This window comes from Protomyctophum parallelum (genome assembly GCF_964188405.1).
Source record: "Protomyctophum parallelum genome assembly, chromosome: 5".
Classification (NCBI taxonomy): Eukaryota; Metazoa; Chordata; class Actinopteri; order Myctophiformes; family Myctophidae; genus Protomyctophum; species Protomyctophum parallelum.
This window is the reverse complement of record NC_139702.1, coordinates 44,307,359-44,334,535: the sequence shown is the minus strand read 5'-3', so window position 1 is coordinate 44,334,535 and position 27,177 is coordinate 44,307,359. Positions and strand designations below refer to the sequence as shown.

At 42.1% G+C, this 27,177-nt stretch overlaps 1 protein-coding gene across 1 annotated transcript; it reads right to left on the bottom strand.

Moving 5' to 3' along the window:
- Positions 1–675: 675 nt before the first annotated feature.
- hpgd (15-hydroxyprostaglandin dehydrogenase) lies at positions 676–26,682 on the bottom strand. The gene is made up of 8 exons (XM_083765358.1): positions 26,428–26,682; positions 22,139–22,247; positions 15,413–15,519; positions 12,877–12,973; positions 8,304–8,380; positions 7,530–7,693; positions 3,203–3,333; positions 676–2,683 (listed from the first exon to the last, which is right to left on the bottom strand). The coding sequence occupies exons 1-7, from the start codon at positions 26,518–26,520 to the stop codon at positions 3,210–3,212; spliced, it is 771 nt and encodes a 256-aa protein (XP_083621484.1). The 5' UTR covers positions 26,521–26,682; the 3' UTR covers positions 676–2,683; positions 3,203–3,209.
- Between the last annotated feature and the right edge of the window lie 495 nt (positions 26,683–27,177).

The following is a 27,177-nucleotide window of genomic DNA, read 5'->3' as shown; positions in this document are numbered from 1 at the left end:
AGTCACCTAGTTCCTCCGAACTGCACTTTATGGGAGATAGCTCCGTTATAGCTCAATATATCTAAGCTGAATCGCTTTAGCTCCGAGATGAGGTTCCGTGGAAAGCCATCCCTGCACAGGTCGAAATGGAGTCGAGCCCGTCCACAAACAGTGGATTAAACCCCTTTCGCAGTATGTTTTTCAAAACGTAAAGGTATCAGAACCAAGATACAGTTGATAAACTTAACATAGGCTCGTAACATTTTGACATAAGCATCAAACAACCACTTGTTTGTCAGCCAGTCTTTTGCCCGGTTTTCCCAATGCAATCTTACGGAAGCAGTACTGCGCATGCCAACGGGGGTTGACTAGCTGGGGAAAAGACTGGCTGACAAACAAGCGGTTGTTGTTAAAATGGTATGTGCCTATGTTAAGGTTTTCAACTGTATCTTCTATCTTGGTTCTGGTACCTTTACTTTTTGGAAAAAAATACTGCGAAAGAGGTTTAGTCCACTGTTTGTGGACAGGCTCGACCCAGCTAAACTCCATTTCTACCAGCGCAGGGATAGCTTTCCGCAGAGCTATATAATATGGGAGAAAGACGTGTGGATGTCATGCCTGGAGGTCATATAAAAAAAGAAAGAAAAAATGTCATTCAAAACTTTCAGCACTCCATTAGATCTAATAAATACACAGTAAACAATTCAAACGTTTTATATTTAATTGACATTTAATAAAATATAATCAGACAATCATAAAAAAAACAACTAGCGCCCCTCAAAAAACATGATCATTCTTCCGTCAATATTTTTACATAATTGATGACAGGATTGATTGGTTTTTACATCAATAATCATATCAAATAATTAAGGTTCATAAGCAGTATGTGATGATTAGTATGTACAAGTGAGATCAACATTTGAATATAATACATTTGATTCCATGTCATTTAACCATTAAGGTCCTTTCAAGCGGGCAGTGATTCAATGCGCCTATAGTTATAGACCTGCGGTTTTTTTTCTGCACATGTGGAGAAGTCGAGGGGCGACGACGCAAGCGTGTCGCGCTCGTTAAGGCCTCATTCACACCTAAAAGACACCTGTCTTGTCCGTGTCTTGTGTCTTGCCTGTGTTTAATGGGAATTTAATGCATTTCCAATGGAAGTCACATGGTTTGACCAAACATTTTTGTTTGATGGTGGGAGGGGGGCAGAACACATGCATTGGAGCATCCATTAAACACGGACAAGACACAAGGCAGGTGTCTTTTAGGTGTGAATGAGGCCTTAGTGCAAACTCACCAGACCTGGATTCCGTTTGCTTACGTTGTCGCGCCCACCTGGAGCAGAGCTGTCGTTGATCCAGACGACAACGTCTGCGATCATCGCTGTGCGTTTTGAAAGGACCTTTAGGGGTAGTTCATCCAAAAAGATAACTTATTTTCTGTCAATTACACACAACCCATAAAGCCTTACATTCATGGATGTTTTTTTAATTGTATTAAAATTTATGTATTTATTTTTTTGTCGCATTTCTAAGCCAATAATTTGATGACTGGCGGAGTCTCCTACTGCAATGGTTCTCAGAGGGTCCGGGAACCACCAGGGGTCCTTGAGGGAGTTCCAGGGGTCCCCCCCACTCCCCAGCTAAATGACAGATAGTTAGGAACCAAATGGACCCTTATGGGACTGAACCAAACGGACCCGTCTCAGAGTTAAATTAGATTTTACAATATAAATTGGGGTCCCATGAGATAGAAATGTCATTAAATCAAATGGGTGTCCGTAGACCAATACATGTCAAACTGGGAGGTCCTTCAAATGAACATGGTTCACTGAGAGAGCCGTAAGAATCATCTCTTATGGGTGGTCCCTGGCATATCTTTTCAAATGGGCGTCCGCAGGCTAATTAGTGTCAATTTGGGGGTCCTTATAGACATGAAAAGGTTTGAGAAGCACTGTCCGACTGACCCAGTCATGAAATGATTGGCTTAGGATGCGACAACAACGGTCAAGGCTTCACGGGGTGTGTGATTGATAGGAAATAAGTATTTGTTTTGGGTGAAGGACTCCTTTAAGCCTTAGTTTGTACCGGTTCGGTTTAGTATAATTAATAATAATAATAAAAAAATAGCTGCATATTTTCTTCTTTTCTCCAATGCTACAATTCTCTCCTGATCCCCCATAATCCCTGGGATGTTTTAAATTTGTTTTTGGATATATTTTTTTAAATCCTAAAATAGCAGATCTACAAGCCCAAAAAAGAAAGCTATCCCCACAAAAACAGAAAATACAACAGTATGGAACCATAAGCCAACCACAAGCATTAGAAGATTTACCTACTTTTTCTGTTTTGTATGCGTCTATGGAGTTAACATTACTCTAATAGACAGACCCCCAGGTGTTTTGTATATGTGTCTATGGAGTTAACGTTACTAATAGACCCCAGGTGTTTTGTATGTGTCTATGGAGTTAACATTACTCACCCAGTGTGTGGTTATTAAATATGTCTTCCCTGTGTATTTTTGGTTTCACGGGGGATCATGGCACTCCGCCTTTAACGTACACATTCTCGCTCTCTGTCTACCGAGAAATCTTCGTTCCTACTCTCACCTATGGTCATGAAGAGTGGGTCATGACCGAAAGAATAAGGCCGCGAATACAAGCAGCCAAAATGAGTTTTCTTCGTCGGGTGAATGGCATCTCCTATAGAGATAGGGTGAGAAGTTCAATCACACAAGAGAGACTCGGAGTAGAGTCGCTTTCAAACTAAGAGCTTCGCGTATTAACTGACTGGGTGTGATGATGGTGATGATGTTCGTGGCATTAGGCAGAAGGAGGTTCGTACTGTAGGTATGAAGATGTTCTAACCCTGGCTTCAGGCAGAAGGAGGTTCGTACTGTAGGTAAGGAGGTTCGTACTGTAGGTATGAAGATGTTCTAACCCTGGCTTCAGGCAGAAGGAGGTTCGTACTGTAGGTATGAAGATGTTCTAACCCTGGCTTCAGGCAGAAGGAGGTTCGTACTGTAGGTAAGGAGGTTCGTACTGTAGGTATGAAGATGTTCTAACCCTGGCTTCAGGCAGAAGGAGGTTCGTACTGTAGGTATGAAGATGTTCTAACCCTGGCTTCAGGCAGAAGGAGGTTCGTACTGTAGGTATGAAGATGTTCTAACCCTGGCTTCAGGCAGAAGGAGGTTCATACTGTAGGTATGAAGATGTTCTAACTCTGGCTTCAGGCAGAAGGAGGTTCGTAGGTGTGGAAGTGGATTCCCTTGGAGCAGGTGATCTTCATGACGGCGCCGTTCAGTGTGTTGTCACTGATTATCCTCATCATCCCATCCGCTATCAGCGACGGTCTGCACAGGACACGGAAAGGACACAATGAAAAAAAAATATATGTAATTGGCCACTGAAAATATGTTGTTCCAGGGACCCATCAGAAGCAAAGATTTGCGTTAAAAACGTTAATTTCACGTGTGTGCATGCAGCGATTGCAGCCGCAAATGTGCGCACATGCACACGCACACACGCACGCACACACACACACACACACACACACACACACACACACACACACACACACACACACACACACACACACACACACAGAGAGAGAGTACACGATACAGTCTCAGTAATTAGCAGTGGTATTTCCTGCGTAAACAAGTGACCCAAACAACAGATGCCGGAATGCCTTATTTACACAATCACATACACACAATGTTTTAGCTGTGTGTGTGCGTGCGTGCGTGTGCATGTGCAGAGAGGAGGTTCCGTGTATATTCAGTGACACACTTCATGTCAGCTGGTTGTGGTCACAGCATGTCTCATGTCCAGTACAGTGTACATTACTGTGGAGGGTATTACTACAAGCGTTCCCACATTTGTGACCATTTCTGACCGAGGCTAAGTCATTGAAATTCCTGTTAAATTTTCGTTTTCTTTTTTCACGTCATATGAAAGCAGGGAATCATGGCTTCAAATTGACATATTGGTTGTTCAGTTTGACCCACCGGTTTTGGAGATATGGCTTAGAGTAACGTCTTGCAGCGAAAACAGCGAGTTGAGAAAACAGGCTTGAAAGGTTCACTTCTGTGGACATTACACATATCCAAGGGCGCCGTCAGGCTCTCAAAAATGCGGGGACAATTTTTTAATTGTATTATATATTTTGCAAGGGGTGTGGGGGGCATAGTGACGTCATGCCATTCGCTATTTGTTTGCATGTAGCTCCGAAAAACGTAACCAAATCGAAAGGATGAGTTCTCCAGCTCCTCAGAATTTAATTAGCTGACTAGCACTGGAATAAACACTATAATATTAAAGTAATTTCCTGACTTCATTGACATTCAAGCTCATATAGGCCTAGGCTACGTCACAGTCTATGGGGAGCATTTCAGTGTCATCTGAACAGATTTCTGGGGGGTTTTCTAGGCGTGCGTGTACAGAAATGCCAAGGTTTTCTTAATTTCCTGAAAAAAAATATTTTTAATTTCCTGAAAAACGAACATTTTGGAGTTATGAGGTTTCCTCCCGACAGTAAAAATGTTGAATACGTATACAGAGTATTTCCACATCGTGGTACTGGCACTCCGTACTTAGCACACCGTACTGCTGAGCACTAAATGTTTTCACGTACAGTGTGCTTTTTGCTCTACGTCAAAAAACACGGCCCACACTGGCACCACCTGAAAGAGTCGTTCACCCCATAACATTACTCAATTACACACCCCATGAAGCCTTGAATATCATGGACATTTAGTATTTCTCACATTCCTAAGCCAATAAAATGTGATGACCAGCAGAGACTGATGTTGACCCGGTCATCACATGCAGAGACTCTCTCTCCTATTTGACCGATGATGACCCGGTCATCACATTATTGGCTTTAAAACCCATTTAGACCTGAGGACGATTCTACAAATGCCTTCTAAATCCTGACAGTTTTCGGGAAAAAAAACATGTTTCTATGTCAGTCGTTCTCGAACATTTTCATGTCAAGGACCCCCACAAATATCTGTATTTGGCCGCCGACCCCCATCTGAAAATGTGTTGTTCCAGTGACCCTCCAGCAAAGATTTGAGTTAAAAACTTTCACTCTGAAAGAATATATATTGAAAGATTTGCGCCACATTTTCACGATTTTTCAAAAATAGCAGACCTACAAGCTCGTAGCATGGCACTCTGTGCTGCGCTATGAGCTTGTAGATCTGCTATTTTACATAACATCCTTAAAACACCAAATTAAGGAATGTGACAAAAGCAAAACAATCCCCTTGAATTCAATGCTTCACGGCATGTGTAATTGATTGATTGATTTTTTTGTAAATCAAGACTGTAGTTCACTATAATAATGTAACTCTTGAGAGCGTAAAATGAGTGCGGGTCCATTTGGTTTGATTTTACACTCTCTAGAGATCTATAAGGGTCCATTTGGTTACCAACTCTCCATCATTTAGCTGGGGACCCCTTCAAGGACCACTGGTGGTTCCCGGACCACTGGTTGAAAACCACTGAATTACAGTGTTGATTTAGTCGACTAATACTATGACGGACAAATGTTCGTCGACCACCTTTTTCCATTTAAAACTAAATGTCAACTACATGAAAACTAAGCTCTGGTGACTAAGACTAAATATACTGACAATTTCATAAACAAATAAAAACTAGACTCAAATCTTAGGAAGGGACTAGTGGACAAGAGATCCACTATAAGTAAAATACACAAGTCATTTTACGCTTGGTTGCATGCTGAAAATAGCTTATTTACAAGCTCACAGCACAACGCGTGAGCTTGTAGATCGGCAATTTTCAGCAATGTAAAATCAGCCATAAGACAAAAATACATTTTAGTCGACTAAATCAACTGAAGATTTAAGTCGACTAAAATCTTAGGATATTTAGTTGACTGAAACACTAAAACATTCCAGGTGACTAAAATGTGACTAAAACAAAAAATCTAAATTTGCTGTCAAAATCAACAGGGGTGAACTACTCCTTTCAGCACAACGCGACATGCAACATAAAGATTGCTTTATCAATTATTTTACAATCTTCAAAGCTTTTTAATCTTTTAGCTTTCACTCCCCTCTCTCCCTCAAGAGGACTCGCCTTTTGTAAATAGGAATTGGCTCCATACACGGTCATGTACGTTTTATAAAACCCAGCACTTTGATGCCAATATCGTATGTCCGTTTTACGATCGTTATATTACAGTACGCATCATCTGTGTTATATTTACCGAATATAGGCAGCCGCCATCTGGGGCCGGACAAATAAAAGATATGGACAAGGCGCGCTCCATAGACTCCTGTAATGGCCGTGATCTTTAGCGTTGTTTATCTCCGAATTGAAGCTCAGATGAGGTGATATGAGGTGAGTAGGGGATGTCCTGATCGGATCGGAAATGTCATTTTCAAATGATCGGGATCGGGAGAAATAAATCTGAGATTTAATTTTTTTATTTCAATAACATAGTGTGTCTAAATATGCTTGTGTCTAATGTAACTATGACTTCAGTTCCATAAGCTGTAGTTGCAAGATTCACTCAATCTAATTTACCAATACATCATCATTTTTGCTATGATTCCTTGCTTTCATATGACAAAAAAATCCACAATGACAGTCCTTCTGTAGTTCTAACAAAAGTAGTCACGTATTTTAGCCTTTGATTAATTGAAAAGCAACAGACTAGACTAGAGTGACATACTGTACATTTCTCACATGGCATAAGTGTTGTATATTATATAAAGGGAGAGGGAAAAATCGGTTTCGGCATGTCTCAAAATCAAATGATCGGAATCGGATCGGGAGCAAAGAAAAGGTGATCGGGACATCCCTAGAGGTGAGGCATGATGTTAGGGCAATACAAAACTAGCGTGATGCTGCGGTTAGCAGACTAGAGTGTTTCATGCTAGTGAAGGTCAGATCAGTGTTTCATGCTAGTGAAGGTCAGATCAGTGTTTCATGCTAGTGAAGATCAGATCAGTGTTTCACGCTAGTGAAGGTCAGATCAGTGTTTCATGCTAGTGAAGGTCAGATCAGTGTTTCACGCTAGTGAAGGTCAGATCAGTGTTTCACGCTAGTGAAGGTCAGATCAGTGTTTCATGCTAGTGAAGGTCAGATCAGTGTTTCACGCTAGTGAAGGTCAGATCAGTGTTTCATGCTAGTGAAGATCAGATCAGTGTTTCATACTAGTGAAGGTCAGATCAGTGTTTCATGCTAGTGAAGGTCAGATCAGTGTTTCACGCTAGTGAAGGTCAGATCAGTGTTTCACGCTAGTGAAGGGTCAGAGGTCAGATCGAGCAACGGAAACAGCATTGGCTAATACTTCCGGGTCCAAGAGCCGTGTCACAGGGTCCTCTTTTTGTAGTTTCTTTCTAGTTTTTGCCTGGCACAGGTCAAAATAAACGCCTTGCTTAAAATGTGTCAATGACTCACCTGGCCAGGTTAAATATATATATTTTAGAATAATAAAGGGCAAAGAGTAGCCTAAGTGTGACAAGCATGACAATGTGTGCCACGCACACGCTTTGACGTGCCCTCCACTTACTGTAAGACTCCGAACTTGTTCATGCTCTGCTTGAAGTCGTCCTTGAACTTGACAAACTTGCCCATGTTTTCCTCGTGCTCTACGGATTGCAGGAGGGGCGTGTCCACGAAGGCGGGACAGAGGACGTTGATGCGGACACCGTAGTCTCCCAGAGACGCCGCGTCCTGGAGAGGCAGGCGAAGAGTTAATTAAAGATGCACTGTTTAAAGGACCACTTCACCACTTTTCAACCTATCTTCATATAATAGGTCCTCACTAATAATCGTGAAAAAATGGCGCAATTATTTCCTACTCTGTGTCTCATAGGAGGGCTGTGGGCAGTGGGAACCACTGGTTTTTAGGACACGCATGGGCAAACTGGCAGCCCGGGGGCCACATGTGGGAGTGTGTGTGGGTGTGTGGCATAGAGTATTAAAAGGATAGAGACTGAACCGGATGTGCGTGGGTGTGCGTGGGAGTGTGTGTGTGTGTGTGGGTATGTGTGGGAGTGTGTGTGGGAGTGTGCGTGGGTATGTGTGGGAGTGTGCGTGGGTATGTGGGAGTGTGCGTGGGTATGTGTGGGAGTGTGCGTGGGTATGTGGGAGTGTGCGTGGGTATGTGGGAGTGTGCGTGGGTATGTGGGAGTGTGCGTGGGTATGTGTGGGAGTGTGCGTGGGTATGTGGGAGTGTGCGTGGGTATGTGTGGGAGTGTGCGTGGGTATGTGGGAGTGTGCGTGGGTATGTGCGTGGGTGTGTGTGGGAGTGTGTGTGGGTGTGTGTGGGAGTGTGTCTCACCGCCATAGCTCTGGTGAAACCAATGACTCCATGTTTGGTGGCAGTATAGACCGGTTGATGGGGAGAGTGCAGGAACGCTGCGACCATGACAAAACAAAAGATGCTTTAGACAAAGAAAAGGCATAATTCCACTAATCCTGTGGAAGAAACAAATAATACAACTGAAAAATAGCATCCATAACGTGACAATATTATTGATGCCTATCATCTAATTACCCAGCTGGGTATGTGATTTATTTATTAAACTTATTTTATAGGTAGCTAGAGGATGTATTTAGTTGTCATAATGTAACCATTACGTTTGGTAGGATTAGTTAGTGTTTGTTATTGATTTAAGGTTATGTTTAGTTGGTTTTGCTTGTATCTTTGTGTTGCCCCATATAGCCTTATTTACTTTGATTAAGAGCCAACACAGAGCAATATTGGTCGTAACCTCGCATCAGTGACAGTGTCACCAGACTCTCCACCTCGGAAGACAGTCTGGTAACCACGGAGCAGAGCCATTGAAATACGACAGAGTTACCAGTCCAATGGCGGCTCTTCTACATAGACTTCTATTGGTCACTCCATGGGGATTCAGTCCAATGGCGGCTCTTCTACATAGACTTCTGTTGGCGAAGTGCTAGGCGAAGAGTGACAAGTCCTGGACCGACAGTTGGCAGAATGCTGCACTGGACTCAGGCAACAGCCCAGCTTTAATGATCTTAAATCCCTTTATTTTAGATCATTTTTAGTAATAGTACAACAAAAACATTACAGAGACTTTAGTTGTGCAATACTTAAATGTCTGATATTTGCGCCGCCCTCGTTGAAAACAATGTTTGGTGGGGCGTGGGACACAATACATGGCCAAAGCATTTCCGGGGGTCCCCAGGCAAAAACGAACCCCTGGCGTAACTCTCTCAGCTATATGGCGGAGGGCGGGTCTTTACGCAACCCTATCAAGATTTTGAATGATGCGTCTGAGCCCTCTCTGTCTCTGTCTTCCATGCTATTGGTTGATTACATTGTTGCCCGGCAACAAAGTGTGACTCCAGAGAAGGCAGTGCACTCAGAGTGGGTGAGTTCACGTCCAAATGGATCTGATAGTCTCCGTGTGTCAACAATGATATCAGCTCTGCACAAACACTGCAGCACTAGCCTTATCACTGCACGCACGCACGCACGCACACATGCACGCACAGAGGTATGACCTCACGTAGCCACGATGCTCACTCTGTTACAGACAGTGAGTACACACACACACACACACACACACACACACACACACACACACACACACACACACACACACACACACACACACACACACACACGCTGAGTATGCTTGACCGTGTTCAGTCATGTCTGTGTATTCAATTTCAATACATCTGAGGAATGGCACACGCGTGCGCGCACACGCACAAACACACATGCATGCAAGTGCACACGCGCACAAACACACATGCTACATTCACGCGCAGTATACAGTTATATTATCATTGCTGGGACTCCGCACGCACGCACACACACAGTGTTATCCCTCCAGATCAGTGAATGAGTACCATATGGTCTGTGTTACTGGAGGCTACAATAACAAAACAAGCCCTGGAGTGTGTGTACAGTACATGTACACACACACACACACACACACACACCAATACTCTACTGTACACAACTGTGGTTCTCAAACATTCTTCCTGTCAAAGACTCCCCCAAACTAATACTGTACTGTATGTTTGGCCACAGACCCCCATCTGTAAATAACACAATATTACATTACTTTTAAATGTTTTTTATTTATCTTCTTCCTCAAAATACTACAAGATCTACAAGCTCACACAAAATGTGTCGTACATGGCGTGTTGTGAGCTTGTAGATCAGGCTATTTTCATGATGTTTTAAAGCGCAAATAACATGCATTTTAAAACTGCTTTTAATATTTAATATCATATTGTCCCTCAAAGTTATTTCTAATGGTTTGAGCCTCAATCACAAGTCCTTGTCATTTCTTTCTGGACTTTGAGAGCAGTTTTAGCTGCCGTACCACAATGTCCTCAGGTGGTGGGGGTGCTGATATGCAGATTATTTAATATTTGAGTCATTATAATACTGATGCTAGATAAAACCAGGCTTGTTTCCATTCCAGCTTGGAAGAAAAACCTCAAAAATTGAGTTTTTGAGGTGACATCATATAATTAAATATAATATAAAAATAAATTCACAGAATCAAATGATTTTCACCAGGAGCCTGATATGCCTTGATTCTAGGCTTACCCCATTCTGTACGGGAGCCCCTTTTGGTGTTTTAAGCATTATGTTATACTTGGCTATTGATAAATAGCAGATCTACAAGCTCATAGCGCGGCACCGCACTGCAAGCTTGTAGATCTGCTATGTTTGAAAAATCGTGAAAATGTGTCACAAATTTGGAATATATATTCTTTCAGAGTGAACGTTTTTAACTCAAATCTTTGCTTCTGAGGGGGGTCCCTGGAACGACATATTTTAAGATGTTGGTCGACGGCCAAATACAGATAATTCTAGGGGTTCTTGACATGAAAAAGGTTGAGTACCCACTGACATAGAAACATAGGTTTTTCAGAAATAAATAGGCGTAACATATGTTTTCATACTGCACACGTGTTATCACTCTCATCTGCGTTAGAACATACTGAGACACTCCACTACGGTCCCAAGAAGCACTGAGATCCGACCACTCTGGAGCGCTGTCCAAATAAACTGGTCATTCAATCAAAACGAGGGGGGAGCAGGGGGGGGGGGGGGGGGGGGGGGGGGCGTATTCAGTTGGCGTATTCAGAAATAAGTCTTCTTTGTGTTTCCCATCTGACCACATGCAGTGTTCACATGGCTGAGCCACACAAAGGTGAGCCAAAAGAACAGTTGAGATTAACCACATGTTCTCAATTCACATGAAGTCAATTCCCAACAGAACCTGTTGTTGTGGACGTGGCCGCCGCTGTGAGCGCGGAGGTCTAGCTGCTCTTCCCGGGCCGCTCTCAGTCTGCGCGCAACAGAGCATAAATTAAGAGGGTTTGAGGGGATACAGCTGTGCGATCAAGCCGGCGTTCGCTGGTGCCGTGATCGTATTTAGGGAGTGCGACTGGAGACGGGGTTGTTTGGGGGACAACTTGCTTTGAGAATCACTCTATAGTTGTATACACACAACATAAACCAAGGTATATGAGAATCACTCTATAGTTGTATACACACAACATAAACCAAGGTATATGAGAATCACTCTATAGTTATATACACACAACATAAACCAAGGTATATGAGAATCACTCTATAGTTATATACACACAACATAAACCAAGGTATATGAGAATCACTCTATAGTTGTATACACACAACATAAACCAAGGTATATGAGAATCACTCTATAGTTGTATACACACAACATAAACCAAGGTATATGAGAATCACTCTATAGTTGTATACACACAACATAAACCAAGGTATATGAGAATCACTCTAAAGTTGTATACACACAACATAAACCAAGGTATATGAGAATCACTCTATAGTTGTATACACACAACATAAAAATATTTACATGCAAGAGCGAGAGATCACAGTAAACATCCACCCCTAAACCTTCTTCCTCCACACTGGGAGGAAAACAGCATCTTGAAAGTTTGATGGGATGCATTTTCTTTGCATTGTAATCCCCATAGGGGGATTTTAGATCGCCTCATATAAGAACTGTGATTGACAAATAAGCAAGCATATGGATATGAAGAATCAACTGACTGAGAGAAAACGCTATTGTTACTGCTGCTGAATTAGTTACATTTTCACTAGAAACAGAATGTATCAAATATGAGGGACTGACTGTCATAAACAGGCAGTTTGTTTATTTTTGGACCACATGTGAGACGATTCATTTTAAGATGACCCCATGTTATTCTACATAGAGAAAAACGTCCATGAACCAGGGGATGAGCGAGTGGCGTCAGGACTTTGACTGTCTATTGTGGTTGATGACATGAGTTGACATTTTAACACACAACATGGCCCAAAATGCCACGTTCCATCATCCCTGTAGGTCAACACTTTAATCATAATGTCTACCAGAGCTGTAAGTGTTGTTAATAACAACAGCATACAAGCTGTGTTTGTGTGGACATGGTCTTGTCATGCATGTCAGATTACAGGAGACCGTGTGGACTGTGAGGAGTGGCTTTCACGTGGCATTCTTCTTCTCCGTCTATTAAAGAAAGTATACTGTCCACCTGTGCATGTTTCTAGAAGTGTGGCCGGAACATGGTGAGGAAACGTCAGGATATTACCATTTGTGAGAAAGATACTAAAATACTAGTATTACCTGTTTGCATTTGTCAATTGAGTGCTATATAGAGCCACCCTTCGTGGCCAGTGGTCGTACACGGTCTCGTAATTTCTTTGACATTCTGTTTTGTAAAGTAAAACGGACTGGCTATGCTAGAACTAGAAGTCAGCGGAAGTCTGTATGTGTGCACGGTGCGTGTGCGCACTGTGTGTGTGTGTGTGTGCGTGTGCGTGCATGTGTGTGTGTACGTGTACGGTATGTGTGTGCAACTGTGCGTACCTGCCATAGAGGACACATTGATAACGACCCCTCCTTCCTTGCCGTGCTCTTTGCTCATGTGTTCCAGAGCCAGGTACGTCCCCTTGATCACCGACGTCTGTAAACACACCAGAAACTACTTACATGTTCTACTGAACACACCAGAGGTGGAGAAACTACTGACATGTTCTACTGAACACACCAGAGGTGGATAAACTGACCAGTGCCAACAAAACATGCCTCATGTCGCCTTTTCCATTTTTCAGATTTTTACAGATTATTAAAGTACAGAATGTAAGCTTTCATATGATGTATCATTCAATGAAATTGGACAATAATTGAAGGAGATATAACCATTTTAGAATGACTGGGGCCTTTCACCCAAAGCTGAGAAAAGCCCTTTTCAATATTCACAACATTTTATCACCTTAGAGCTGGACAGAAGTGGGTGTGACAATGGGAGGGACAAGAGACAATAGGACGTTTTAGCTGTCAACAGTGCAACACTAGAAACACTGACATGTTTAAGCCAGTAGAACAAACAATGCAATTTGTAAGGTGCCCCAATAAACCCTTTTGAAAGTACTAAGTATTAAATACTAAGTATAAGTATTCAAGTATTAAATATTAAGTTAAGTGTTCAATTTAACTTATACACTACCTGGTTGTAAATAGCTGCAGTACACCATTTTATGCAGGTCTACTTTAAGCAATCAAAGTCAGACAATTGACCCAGTATTTTAAATAAATAAAATCGACGCATCAGGCTATGATGTTGTGCGCTTGTAGATTTGCTATTTTAATAAACAGATCTGTCCACATGCAGTCACAATGCCTGGTTTCATTTATAGTAATTCCTGTGCATTCGATGGGTGGATTCATACTACATCGGGTGTCTATTTAGTGTGCAAGGCTTACATCCGGTCTAAAGCCCACCCACTGTATGCCCTGATTTATATACACAATACATACACGATCCGTATCCTCCCCTCACCGGATGTTGAATTAACAGTACTAACGGCCGTATTTGAAAAGACGTAGCTCTTTGCTGGGTGCGCGAGGAAAAAAATTAAGCGAATTTTCCGACATTTCCTTTTCAATTGATACCGTTTCTTAGAGACGGCCTACACAAACGTTCTATATACCAAATGAAAGCCTGCATTTCATAGTTTACATAGTATATAACCTTTTTTTAAATGAGCAAGAAATGAGCGAGTTGTGATTAAAAGAAAAGACGTGTGATCTCTTTGCTCTTTAACACACGACACAAACGGCTAACTAGGCTAGCTAGCTTCTAGCCTGTTGTTTGTTGGTGAAAGACTCCAAGCTGGGAAGTGTATTTCAGCGAGTAGCTATACGTGGTTTTGTTTATTTTCTGTAAAGTCTAACCCAAATGCCCAGAATACTTCTGTGTTTACAAACACAAGCACGCTAATGGGCGGTGATCAGAGCGTGAAACCTGAGGACAAAGAGATTACAGGACCAATCGTAACCAACATGCAAATCTCGGAACTGCGCTCTTCTGCCTCCAGAAACTTGTTAAAAAACAAGCCCACTTTGACGTATAAATGTATACATTTCATTTGCCCAAATGAACAATCTGTTTGAATGAAAACCTTCTTCAACATTCAAACTGTATTAATATGAAAAAAAAAGAAAATCACATAAAAAAAAAAAACGAGTTTATTTATTGATTTAAGGCATGTTCATTCTGGCGACATGAGGCATATTCTGCTGGCACTGGTCACTGGTCTGAACACACCAGAGGTGGAGAAACTACTGACATGTTCTACTGAACACACCAGAGGTGGAGAAACTACTTACATGTTCTTCTACTACGACGATTCTACAAATGCCTTCTAAATCCTGACAGTTTTGGGAAAAACCCATGTTTCTATGTCAGTCTATACCCATTGTACCCGTGTCAGAATACCTGTTCCACCCTTCTGTCATGTGTCCCTTCAATGCCACCCCCCCCCCCCCCCCCTTATCAACTGGTCACCAACAAGGTCGACTAGTGGATTTACTAGTCGACTAGTTGAATAGTCGACTAGTTGCTTAAAGCCCTTGTACTAGCAGTAGTAGGCTACCCATTGTTGTGGACAGACAAGTTGTGGACAAGTTGCAATGTTGCAGTCAGTGTTTTACTGTTTGGAGGAGGCAAGATTCATGTACTTATGACACAAAACATCTTGTAAGATTTTGGAATAAAAATATAATTCCAGGTTTTTGCCTTTTATGGTTACAGATATTGCGCAAAGTCGTTGATGAAATCTCTTGCAATAATATTGAATATTGCAATACCACAATATTCACCAGTTCAGATTATTTTGGGGGTTGCGGGCTGAAAAGGTTGAGACCTACTGGGCTAGACGACGTTCAGCGAAACCAAGCGATCAGCGAGAGACTCTCTAGAGTAAGTAGACAGTAGAGGCTGTTTCACTCTCAATACTCTGCTGCTGTTCAGACAACAGCAGCAGGCCCTTACAGGCCCACAATAATATAGAGATAATTATGCTTGTTATTTTATTGTTATTATTATTATTATCATTTTTACCAGATTAACTTGTATGGTCTTCTGCCAGTTCTTCTCATTGGTGATGCCGGCGTTGTTGATGACAATGTCCAGACGCCCAAACGTATCCACCGTTTTCTGGAAGGCTTCTGAAACACAGTGCAAACAAACAGGCTTCAATACGAGTCACCGTCTTCTGAAACACAGTGCAAACAAACAGGCTTCAATACGAGTCACCATCTTCTGAAACACAGTGCAAACAAACAGGCTTCAATACGAGTCACCGTCTTCTGAAACACAGTGCAAACAAACAGGCTTCAATACGAGTCACCGTCTTCTGAAACACAGTGCAAACAAACAGGCTTCAATACGAGTCACCATCTTCTGAAACACAGTGCAAACAAACAGGCTTCAATACGAGTCACCATCTTCTGAAACACAGTGCAAACAAACAGGCTTCAATACGAGGCACCATCTTCTTCCTGCATGTCATTCTAAACACGGTTTCTGTCATTGGAATATCTGTAATCCTGCAAAGAGTCTAGTTAGTACAATGATTGGTGAAGGGTTGAGCACCACTTACAGACAATGGACAGCGACATGCCAGCAAGCTGTGAGTCAGCATGTCCAGCAATGCTTTCCTTAACCCATTTAGGACTGAGGCCGATTAAAAAAAGAAAAATGTCTTCTAAATCCTAAAAGTTTTCTGAAAAAACTATGTTTCTATGTCAGTGGGTGCACAAACTTTTTCATGTCAAGGACCCCAAAGATTATATGTAATTGGTCACCGACCCCCATCTGAAAATATTATGTTCCAGGGCCCCCCCCCCCCCAGAAGCAAAGATATGAGTTAAAAAACCTTCGCTCTGAAAGACTATATTCAAAGATTTGCGCCACGTTTTTCTATTTTTCAAAAATGCGGCACTCGATGTTCCACCCATTTGTCTGTGTAGGTTTTATGCCCATATATGGAGATTTCTGTATCTGTCTCTCTGTGTCCCTTTATTCCTATATTAGGAATATATATATTCTATCCTTTATTGATATATGCCCAAATATGAAGTGTTGTGATGTCAGAACAGGCCAGCTCCATATATGGAGATATAGGGGTGATCAGGTCCAGAGCCCGGGAAGAGCCTTTTGTGGCGGGTCTAGACAACCGGAAAATTGGTGGGATGAACGGTTTTCGAGGTATGTGGATTACAGACGTACATACGTACACACAGAGACTTGGTGCATTTGGCCAACATATGACTTGGGCAATTAGGCTACATGCACAACCATAATGTCCTGACAGGTGCAAACACACACACACACACACCGCAAGAGAAGAAAGGTCTGTACATGGTGCTTGAAGCTCCATGGAGAAAACATTTTTTATGAGGACACAGACTGAGGTGTCCTCATTAAACGTTGCTACAAGCACACAGAATGATGTGTCCTAATTAAACGTTTTCTCCTAGAGCTACAGCACAGCATGCAAGACTAATTTTATTCTCTTGCAAATGCAGTGGTGGAAAGCAACTAAGTACATGTACTCATACAACTCAAGTACTGTACTGAAGTTACATTTGGAGGCATTTTAACATTCTACGTTTTTGTTTACAATTTCCAATGCTTTTGTAATTACTCCACTACATCTCAGAGGCAAATATTGTACTTTCATATTATGGAAATAAAGGTAATGGGTCGCGCACAACAAGACTATGCATTTTTAGTTTTTGTGGGGTGCTAGCCCCTCCTACACACAGGTTTAATGTTTGTTTTTAATTCAATGTTTGTTTTAAAAACGCCATTGACAATGAAGAGAAAATTTACGTCATATTGTCCCTCATTACGTCATATTGTCTCTTTATTGTTAATGGCGTTTCATGTTTGTGTTGGCACCACTTGTTTTACATCACCATTACATCACCTAATCAACATGAGTTAGTTTTAATATATTAGCGCCCCTCACTTCACACGGGTGTGATTCTTATTCTTGCATGATGAAATGACGGACGTTTGGGCTATCCAGCCTTCATCAGTGTGGAGAGTTTCTGAGCGTCAGTCCCTTTTGAACTTAAGGAGTGCTGGTGATAGTACAGGTGCACCTAATCACCACTGATCACCTCACATCACACCCGATGGGTGATTACAGACTGGAATTTGTAAATGTGTTATAAAGTCTCAATAGAGGGTATGCGCATGCATAAAGTGAATGGGAAATAGAGTGGCAAAGTGAGTGGAAAAGTGAGTTTTACGTCGCTTAACATCGTCTTATGCAATCAGATAGGACCTTTCTGTTCGGATGTACGTCTAATGCAATCAGATAGGACCTTTCTGTTCGGATGTATGGGCTGTCAAGGCCAGAAAGTAGTGTTTTTCCACTCAGTAGGCGTTCCCGCATAACTTCCGGGTATGATGATGATGTCACATGCATACCCTCTATTAATTGAATCAACAATGTGACTAACAACAAATCTCGTAAAATATACACACATATACAAAAACAAAGCTAATGCAAGTCGCTGAGGACATCAGGCTTTTCTGCCATTCATAATGCATTAGATGCATTTACATTAGAATAAAGCAACATTCTTGATACAATGCGACACATTGTGAGCTTGTAGATCTGCTACTTTCTAAGATTTTTTCAACGTTTGATAACTTGAAACGGGACATTCCGCATAATGAGTAGTAGCCTACGTTTACTTTAGGTACATATTGATGCCAATACTTTTGTACTTTCCCATACAGTTTGAATTCAAATCTTATGAATATATGTTCTTTCAGAGCGAACGTTTTTAACTCAAATCTTTGCTTCTGGGGGGCTGGAGGGGTCTCTGGAACAACATATTTTCAGATTGGGGTCGGGGGCCAATTACATATATTTTTGGGGGTCCTTGACATGAAAATGTTTGAGACCCACTGACGTAGAAACATAGGGTCTTTCAGAAAACTTTCAGGATTTAGAAGACATTTGTAGAATCGTCTAAATGGGTTAAGTAAAACCACTACAGAGTAGTAGAGGTCACTGTGCCATGCAGAGTAAGGAGGGGCTTATTATCTGGAAGAACAGAATGCTCTTTGCCTGTGAACATGACCTGCACACAGCTCAACACTGTCATCATAGATTAACTTTGTTTCTATGTGTTTTGTAACCCTTTTTTTTTCACCCAGTGGCAATTATCTAATGTAATCCTTGGCGCTATCTGCCAACCTTGGGAGGGCAGCGGACTGACCTAATTATTTCTTAATTGCATGAGGAGTCCATGAGGAGGCTGCTTCTTTTCACCTGACATAGGGGGGAGTTTCCCCGGTTGGATGTAGCGTGTGGAAGGAGCACGTTATTCCAACCAGTTCCTTTCTCCATCAGGCGCCCCGGCTGGCCAGGGGGAGGCAGTTTAGAGACCAGGATTACTGCATGTTTTTTGTGAGGGTACCTACTACCTACCCTAGGGGACACGGGGAGAACATGCAAACTCCGAACCCACAAATCGAACCCAGGACGTTCTAGTGATGAGGCGACAGCACTATACCGACTGTGCCACCGTGCCTCCATCATAGATTAACTTTTGAACATGACCTGCACACGGGTGCAGTACATTGTTCAGACTAGTCATTGTTCCGACAAACGACAACCCACCTCATCCCCTAACCTTAACCATAACCGCAAGCACGGGAGCAGACGCTAGTCCAACATGCGGACGCATGCTCCGTCGGAATTACATGCGGTCCCCCCCTACACACAGCTTAAAGGCATTTAGCATTAATTTTCATTTTTGAGTGGTGCAACCACTCCAAGGAACAGCAATGTCCGTGTACACCTATATGACGTTAATGAGCACCAGTATATTACTATTAGTACCAGTAGGGGGTGCCCGAAACAGAGAGAGGGATAGTGCTGCACTGAGAGAGAGAGAGAGAGAGAGAGAGAGAGAGAGAGAGAGAGAGAGAGAGAGAGAGAGAGAGAGAGAGAGAGAGAGGTGGGGGGGAAATGCACCACTCAGTTCACATGGGTGTGATTTTCTTTATCGTTTGTCTTTTAGACCTCAATTACACCCACACAACCTGAACTTTGAACATTGAGTGGATTTTCTGTGGTCTGGGATTTTCTCCGTGTCTGTGAAGCCTTTTGAGCTGCAATGAAAACAGGCCAAACAGTGACATCTGCTGGCAAAACCCTTTTTCATATATGGGATTTGCTGGCTCTTACATCACACTCCACAGGCAAACCAGAGCACTTGTTTGAGCCAGAAAACCCCCAGACCACAGAAAATCTACTGAATGTTAAACTTCATGTTTTTTGGGTGCAAATGTGCTCAGAAAACCTAAGAAAAAAATCACAATCCCTTTAACACTGCTTTTATCATAGATTATCTCAATGTTTTCCGACAACAATATGTATCAACATGATGAACAAGAAATTATAATAATAATAATCAGAAAACGTAGTTTAGGATGTAGTGTTTGTAGAATCGGCCCCCGGTGTCTTTTCCCCAGGTACATTAAATAAGACTGTATAGGCTACAGTATTCCAGTGGTTTTCAACCTCTTTCATACCAAGGACCATTTTGTATTGGGCATTTGAGCCACGGACCACCATTTGATGACATTTAGCCTCTCAGACCAAAAACGTAGGATATTTTGTTGTATATTATCGTTGGATAAGAGTTTGTCCACATGTCCATGCTGTATTGATGTAGGTACCATTAGGAGAGATAACAGGCAAACGTTGATCAAAGTAACAATTCCTCTACATTCTCTAATAGTGCAGCCTTCTTACTAATTAAGTAATTAAGTAATGCAGATGCAATAATTTAACTCTTGTGCGTAAAATTCACACCATCTCTCTTTGCACATGTACAGTACAATTAATTTAAATGTTTAGGTTTTTATTAGGTATTTTTTATCATTGCACTTTATTGCCTTTTAATCTGTTGCACTACTGTTACTTGTTTCATTTGTTTTGTTTTATTGCACCGTGGATGAGAGGGAAACAAAATTCCATCCCTATATATGTCTGACATATATTGGTGTGACCAATAAAGAAACCTTGACGCCAGTATCCGGAATGCTAGCAGGGTTGTTTTTGCGTGGGCGGTTGTTTGTAGTTTGTGGTATATGTACTTGTTGATCGCACTGCTCGCTGCTGCAGCTGCGCAGAGGTTACCAGTAAGTGGTGGAAACTTAACTCATTTAGACTTTAGATGGCGATTCTACAAATGCCTTCTATAAATCCTGACAGTTTTCTGAAAAACCTAGGTTTCGTTCTCAGAAAATGTTCATGTCAAGGACTTCCAAAATGTATTTGGCCGCCGACTCCCATCTGAAAATGTGTTGTTCCCCCCCCCCCCCCCCCCCAGAAGCAAAGATTTGAGTTAAAAATGTTCACTCTGAAAGAATGCACTTGCCCTGATTCGTTTAGAGTCAAAACTTGTTGGCCTCTTTAAACTTTTATAAATAAAGTACATCCTCATTCTTTAGTCTGAAAGAATAAGTATTTGCATCAGATTTTCAAAAATGGCAGATCTACAAGCTGGTAGCGCGGCACTCACTCAAGTAGAAAATGTTGAGTACTTCTTCCACCACAGGAGGTTACAGCAGAGAGTGTGTCCTTGCGTAAGTGTTTAGAGAGCGCCTGCAGAACACACCGCTTGTTTATCTAAGCATGCAGACAGACAGGCTGCAGACAGACAGGCTGCATGGGCTTTCCATGAATGACTCGACGTACGAGAGGAACCACAGGTTGTAAAGCAGCTATGTGTCCCAACCTGTCCACCGCATAACACGCATACACACTGACGCATGCATGCATGTCTGCACATGATGCGCCGCACGGGCGCGTGTCGCCCGCCTATGCACGCACGTGCACAGGTTCGTATCACTGTATACTTGTGAGGACAGTGGACAGTGATTTTATGAATGCCATTTTGTGTTTGTTGCCATTTTTAACCGTAAGTGTAAATCAGGAATATGACTATCTCTAATCCCTAAAACTAACTTCTAGATATCTAATCCAACCCGAATCTTTCTCTCTCACACGCGCACACACATCGTGTGCTTAGCAGAACTGCATTCCACGTGCCTGTTGCTTTCAGGGGTTCATTGTGGGACAATGACACACGCACACGCACACGCACACGCACACGCGCACACACACACACACACACACACACACACACACACACACACACACACACAGTTTCCCTGAGTATGCCCACGGGTATAAAGGTGAGGTATTGTAAACAAGCAGCAGAGGTAATGTGTGGTCTGTGTGGATTTCACAGATAATAAATAAGGCAAATGTCATGATGACGGCACAGCTGGGGCGAACAGCTTCTAGGAAACAAGTGTTATCTGAGCTTTTGAGTTTCAATATGAGTGAAACTGTGCTGCCTGCAGTAGTTAACAGCAGATGAATGCAGACTAACTGGTTCACTGTAAACCAGCAGGTATCTATTCCTGCTTGTTTGTTTGCTTGTTTGATCGGCGCGATTACACACAACGTCAATGCAGACGCGATGTTCCGCCGAGCACCACAGACTGTAGGGTACTGTAGGTCACTTTGTGGTGCATTTTTAGGGTAAAGCAGGATGTCTTACTGATGCAACATGTAGTCCATCCTGGAAGGAAGTGAGACCACATTTCAAGACATATTACAAACAGGAAAGTGTTTCTTAAGTGTCCTAAATATCATGAAAATAAAGTCTGGTTGCAAAAGGATTGAAGTGGCAGCTATAAGGACAATTAAGAGCTTGCAGTGCCAGTATACAGAATGAATACCTGTGAGTTTATGTTCGTCCGTGATGTCACATTGGATAAAGCAACAGTTCCCCGCTCCGAAAGCAGCGTCCAGGCCTGACGCACACTGCTTCAGGTCCACCACACACACCTGTAGGGTACACATACACACACAGTCACACACACATGTTCAGGTCCACTACACACACCTGTAGGGTACACACACACACACGTTCAGTTCACCACACACACCTAAATACTGTAGTACGCACGCACGCACACACAGTCTTTGTACAACAAATCAAAACACACTTGTGGTACAAGACATGTGTGTGTGTGTGTGTGTGTGTGTGTGTGTGTGTGTGTGTGTGTGTGTGTGTGTGTGTGTGTGTGTGTGTGTGTGTGTGTGTGTGTGTGTGTGTGTGTGTGTGTGTGTGTGTGTGTGTTTGATAGCCTAAATACCACAGATTAACTATGTCATAAAAAACTATGTTGATTGTTTGGTTGAAAAACAAAAGTTCTCTTTATTTATTTCCCCAGATTGTCAGCAGTGGAAGAGGAAGATAAAATCTACACACAATATTTGACAAGAATTTATTTTCAGAATCACTGCATGCTCTTACACTAAATCAGATTTCCTCTTTGACATTCTTTCTGCCATGGCTGAACCTTGAGCAAACTGCAGGTGTGAGAAAACAGGAACGACAGGGCAACAATGACAGTTGCAACTATAATACTACGGCATTATTTCCACGGCTAGTTTCCTGAAACCTGAGACTCATATCTCAGAGCAGTGTCATACAAACCAAACAACAGCACAGTCGCTGGATATCACAATTTAGACATGCAGCACTATTATCCAGAGCAGGTAAACAAATGCATCTAATGCAGTGTCTCAGTAAACTATAGGATCATAGAATGCAGAGAGACAGCGTAGTGTCTCAGTAAACTATAGGATCATAGAATGCAGAGAGACAGTGTAGTGTCTCAGTAAACTATAGGATCATAGAATACAGAGAGACAGTGTAGTGTCTCAGTAAACTATAGGATCATAGAATGCAGAGAGGCAGTGCAGTGTCTCAGTAAACTATAGGATCATAGAATACAGAGAGACAGTGCAGTGTCTCAGTAAACTATAGGATCATAGAATGCAGAGACAGTGTAGTGTCTCAGTAAACTATAGGATCATAGAATACAGAGAGACAGTGTAGTGTCTCAGTAAACTATAGGATCATAGAATACAGAGAGACAGTGCAGTGTCTCAGTAAACTATAGGATCATAGAATGCAGAGACAGTGTAGTGTCTCAGTAAACTATAGGATCATAGAATGCAGAGACAGTGTAGTGTCTCAGTAAACTATAGGATCATAGAATACAGAGAGACAGTGTAGTGTCTCAGTAAACTATAGGATCATAGAATGCAGAGACAGTGTAGTGTCTCAGTAAACTATAGGATCACAGAATGCAGAGACAGTGTAGTGTCTCAGTAAACTATAGGATCATAGAATACAGAGAGACAGTGTAGTGTCTCAGTAAACTATAGGATCATAGAATGCAGAGACAGTGCAGTGTCTCAGTAAACTATAGGATCATAGAATGCAGAGACAGTGCAGTGTCTCAGTAAACTATAGGATCATAGAATGCAGAGACAGTGCAGTGTCTCAGTAAACTATAGGATCATAGAATGCAGAGACAGTGCAGTGTCTCAGTAAACTATAGGATCATAGAATGCAGAGACAGTGCAGTGTCTCAGTAAACTATAGGATCATAGAATGCAGAGACAGTGTAGTGTCTCAGTAAACTATAGGATCATAGAATGCAGAGACAGTGCAGTGTCTCAGTAAACTATAGGATCATATAATGCAGAGACAGTGTAGTGTCTCAGTAAACTATAGGATCATAGAATGCAGAGACAGTGCAGTGTCTCAGTAAACTATAGGATCATAGAATGCAGAGACAGTGCAGTGTCTCAGTAAACTATAGGATCATAGAATGCAGAGACAGTGTAGTGTCTCAGTAAACTATAGGATGTCAGTTAAACAATCTAAATTACATATACTGTAAGTAAAACAACACTTCACTATTAAAATACATTGATGCGGTCAAGTAGCAACCTCTTATCTCCATATATTAACTTTTTTTATTTAATAAAAAACAAATATGCCCTACTTGATCATACAACAGTACTGACACCCAAACGTATCAAAATTACAGATCTACAATCTCGAAAATGGGTCACATTGCTATCGTGCAAAATAGGCTAACTGCTTGGAACCTATGAGGTTTTCACCAGACATCTACATGGGCTTGTTCTGGGGGCTCTAAAATGGGACCCAGTTTCATGAGGGGTATTTTAATTTTCTGCTGATTTTGTCTTACCAACATAGTGTACGAGCTACTAAGTGTTCCTGTGCTCATTTCTAAATGTAATTAAACTATAGGCCTATATATAAGTTTGCCAGAACCTTAATAATAATAATAAAGAAAATGCATTCACAGGCTTTGCTGTATGAAAACAAATAAAACAGACTCAATGGGATGCTTTTTTATCATTTGCCAATTCAACTTCCCACGACCCCACTTGGAAGTACCAAACCATAGTTTGAGACGTCTGAGCTGGTTGCAATTGGAAACTAATATTTGTAGCTGCATTGACCAACGCCTGGTTTGAATTATGGAAAGACAAACAATGTGTAGCTAGATAAGAATGGTGTAGCTATAATACAGCCTAACAATCCTCTGAATGAATGTCTATGCAACTCAAGTATTACCTCTGTACAAGTTAACCACCTATGACGAACAGCAACAACAGTGGCAGTGAGTTTAGTGTCTGCAGTGCATTTATGTTTAAGACAATGTTAATTATGTAAACCTAACCTAGTATGTATGATCAAGTCAAAGCACATTGCCTCTTTCCTCGACTCTCCCCCACTTGTTTGTGTTTTGTTGTAGTGAAAAGCCTTGCCAGTGCTCCACAGCAGTGCGGTTTACAGACAGTTAAAGTTAGGGTACGTTTTATTATTTGGCTGAAAAAAGTGTTTAAAAAGCTCTATACTCAATGCTATAGTGTGTTTGTTCAGCAACAGGAGTCTCCATGTCTCTACAGCTTTTGATTGAACAGAAAATGCATTTACAGGTCGGGATACCGAGGTTATCCAATCAGGATAGAGAACTCAGTCAGGATACAGATTAAACATGTGGAATTGTAAGTGATGACACAATTTTAACTGCCTGAAGAAGGTTCGGAGGGACCGAAACATTGCATTAATTCTATTCTATTCCTTCCAATGATGTCCACTGGCCTACGCAACTGTGCAGAACATGAGCCTGATTTCTAGGTTTTTTTCCTACAACTGGAACACTATAAAAAGATGATAATTGGCTGACATTTCTTCACCTACCTGAAAATGTAATGTTTGTTTATTAAAGAGCTGGAGAGACAGGGAGACCCCTGTAATCTGAACAAACACTAGTCTATAGCAATGATTACTATCAGAATATAGCAAATATAGCAATAATAACATTTTAACCACTTTCCCCACCTTTAATTGTGTATAAACTGATCTTAGATCTTCTATCCCCACCTCCCCCAGCATATTATAGGGATGATGGCTGGGGTTCCAAATTCCAATGCTTAGAGGAGTGGTTCTCAAACTTTGTCATGTCAAGGACCCCCAAAATGATACCACACTGTGGGAAGCACTGACTAGGCTAGCTACCAGCCCCCACCCCTGGCCAGGTGCTGCTCCTCAGGGCAGGGCAGTGTGTAGACAGACAGTGAAAGATTGTTGTAGCTTACTGTACAATAAACTCAGTAGACAGTTTGAGACACTGGGATACAATATGACCCAAAGGTTAACAAGCAGAAATGTCATTTACGAGCATCTTATCCTTCCTCAGTGTGAGGAAGAGCCATAATCGGCTCGAAACGTGACTTTCCCCATTTTTCCAACTGCTTTTATTGTAGTTCGACACTTGCTTTGGCAATGTATGTTTTCTCATGCCGATGAAGCCGTTTGAATTTAATTTAAATTGTAATTATTTGCTCTTCTTTTTGTTACGTGTATAGCCATTAACCCTGGATGTAGCAGCGCAGTTTGTAGACAGTTCTAAAGCTGTCAATGTGTCGTTCAATGTATACTGAATGTACCGGTAGCCTACTTATTAAACACTAACCTAACCTTGCCTTTGCTAGCTGTAGCAGACAGACTTTGTAGACAGTTACAATTAAAGGTGTTAATCTGTGTTGTAGACTAGTAGACACAGTAGACAGTTCGTTAATCTGTGTAGACTATAGTAGACACACAGTAGGCTAGTAGACAGTCACTAACCTTGGCGTCGCTGCCCAGCAGGGACTCCACCACTGCTCTGCCGATGCCCTGAGCGCCTCCCGTCACCAGAGCCACCTTCCCCTGGAGAGACATAGCAGCGCTCAGTCAGTCAGTCAGACAGCCCTGAACCACTTCCAGCAGCCCCGGCTGCTGTTCTGCACTGTTCACTTCAACACTGTTTCTCCTCAATCCCCTGGCTGTACTGCGATGTGTCTGTCTGTCTGTGTTGTTGTTCCCTGAGCACGTGTCTGTCTGTGTCTCTCTCTCTCTCTCTCTCTCTCTCTCTCTCTCTCTCTCTCTCTCTCACACACACACACATGCACGCGTCTGTGGGTGTTCTCGCTCTTCCTCTCTCCCCCTCCTCCTCTCTCTTATCAGCTTGCTAGATCTTTTTCTCTGTATCTCGCTCTGTATCTCTGTCTTACAGGCTTTCCCAGCCTGTTCAAACCTGTGTGTATTCTCTCTGTGTGTGTGTGTGTGTGTGTGTGTGTGTGTGTGTGTGTGTGTGTGTGTGTGTGTGTGTGTGTGTGTATTCTGTGTGTGTGTGTGTGTGTACTCTGTGTGTGTGTACTCTGTGTGTGTGTGTATACTCTGTGTGTGTGAAAAGTATAAATATAGGGTTTGTCCAGCTTACCTCCCCTCCTCCTTGCCCCCCCCACTGACCCTCTCTCCCCTCCTCTCCACTTAGTTCACAAACCTCTAAATTAATTTTGCTCCTATGCCACCAAAATGTGTAACGCCCTACCAACA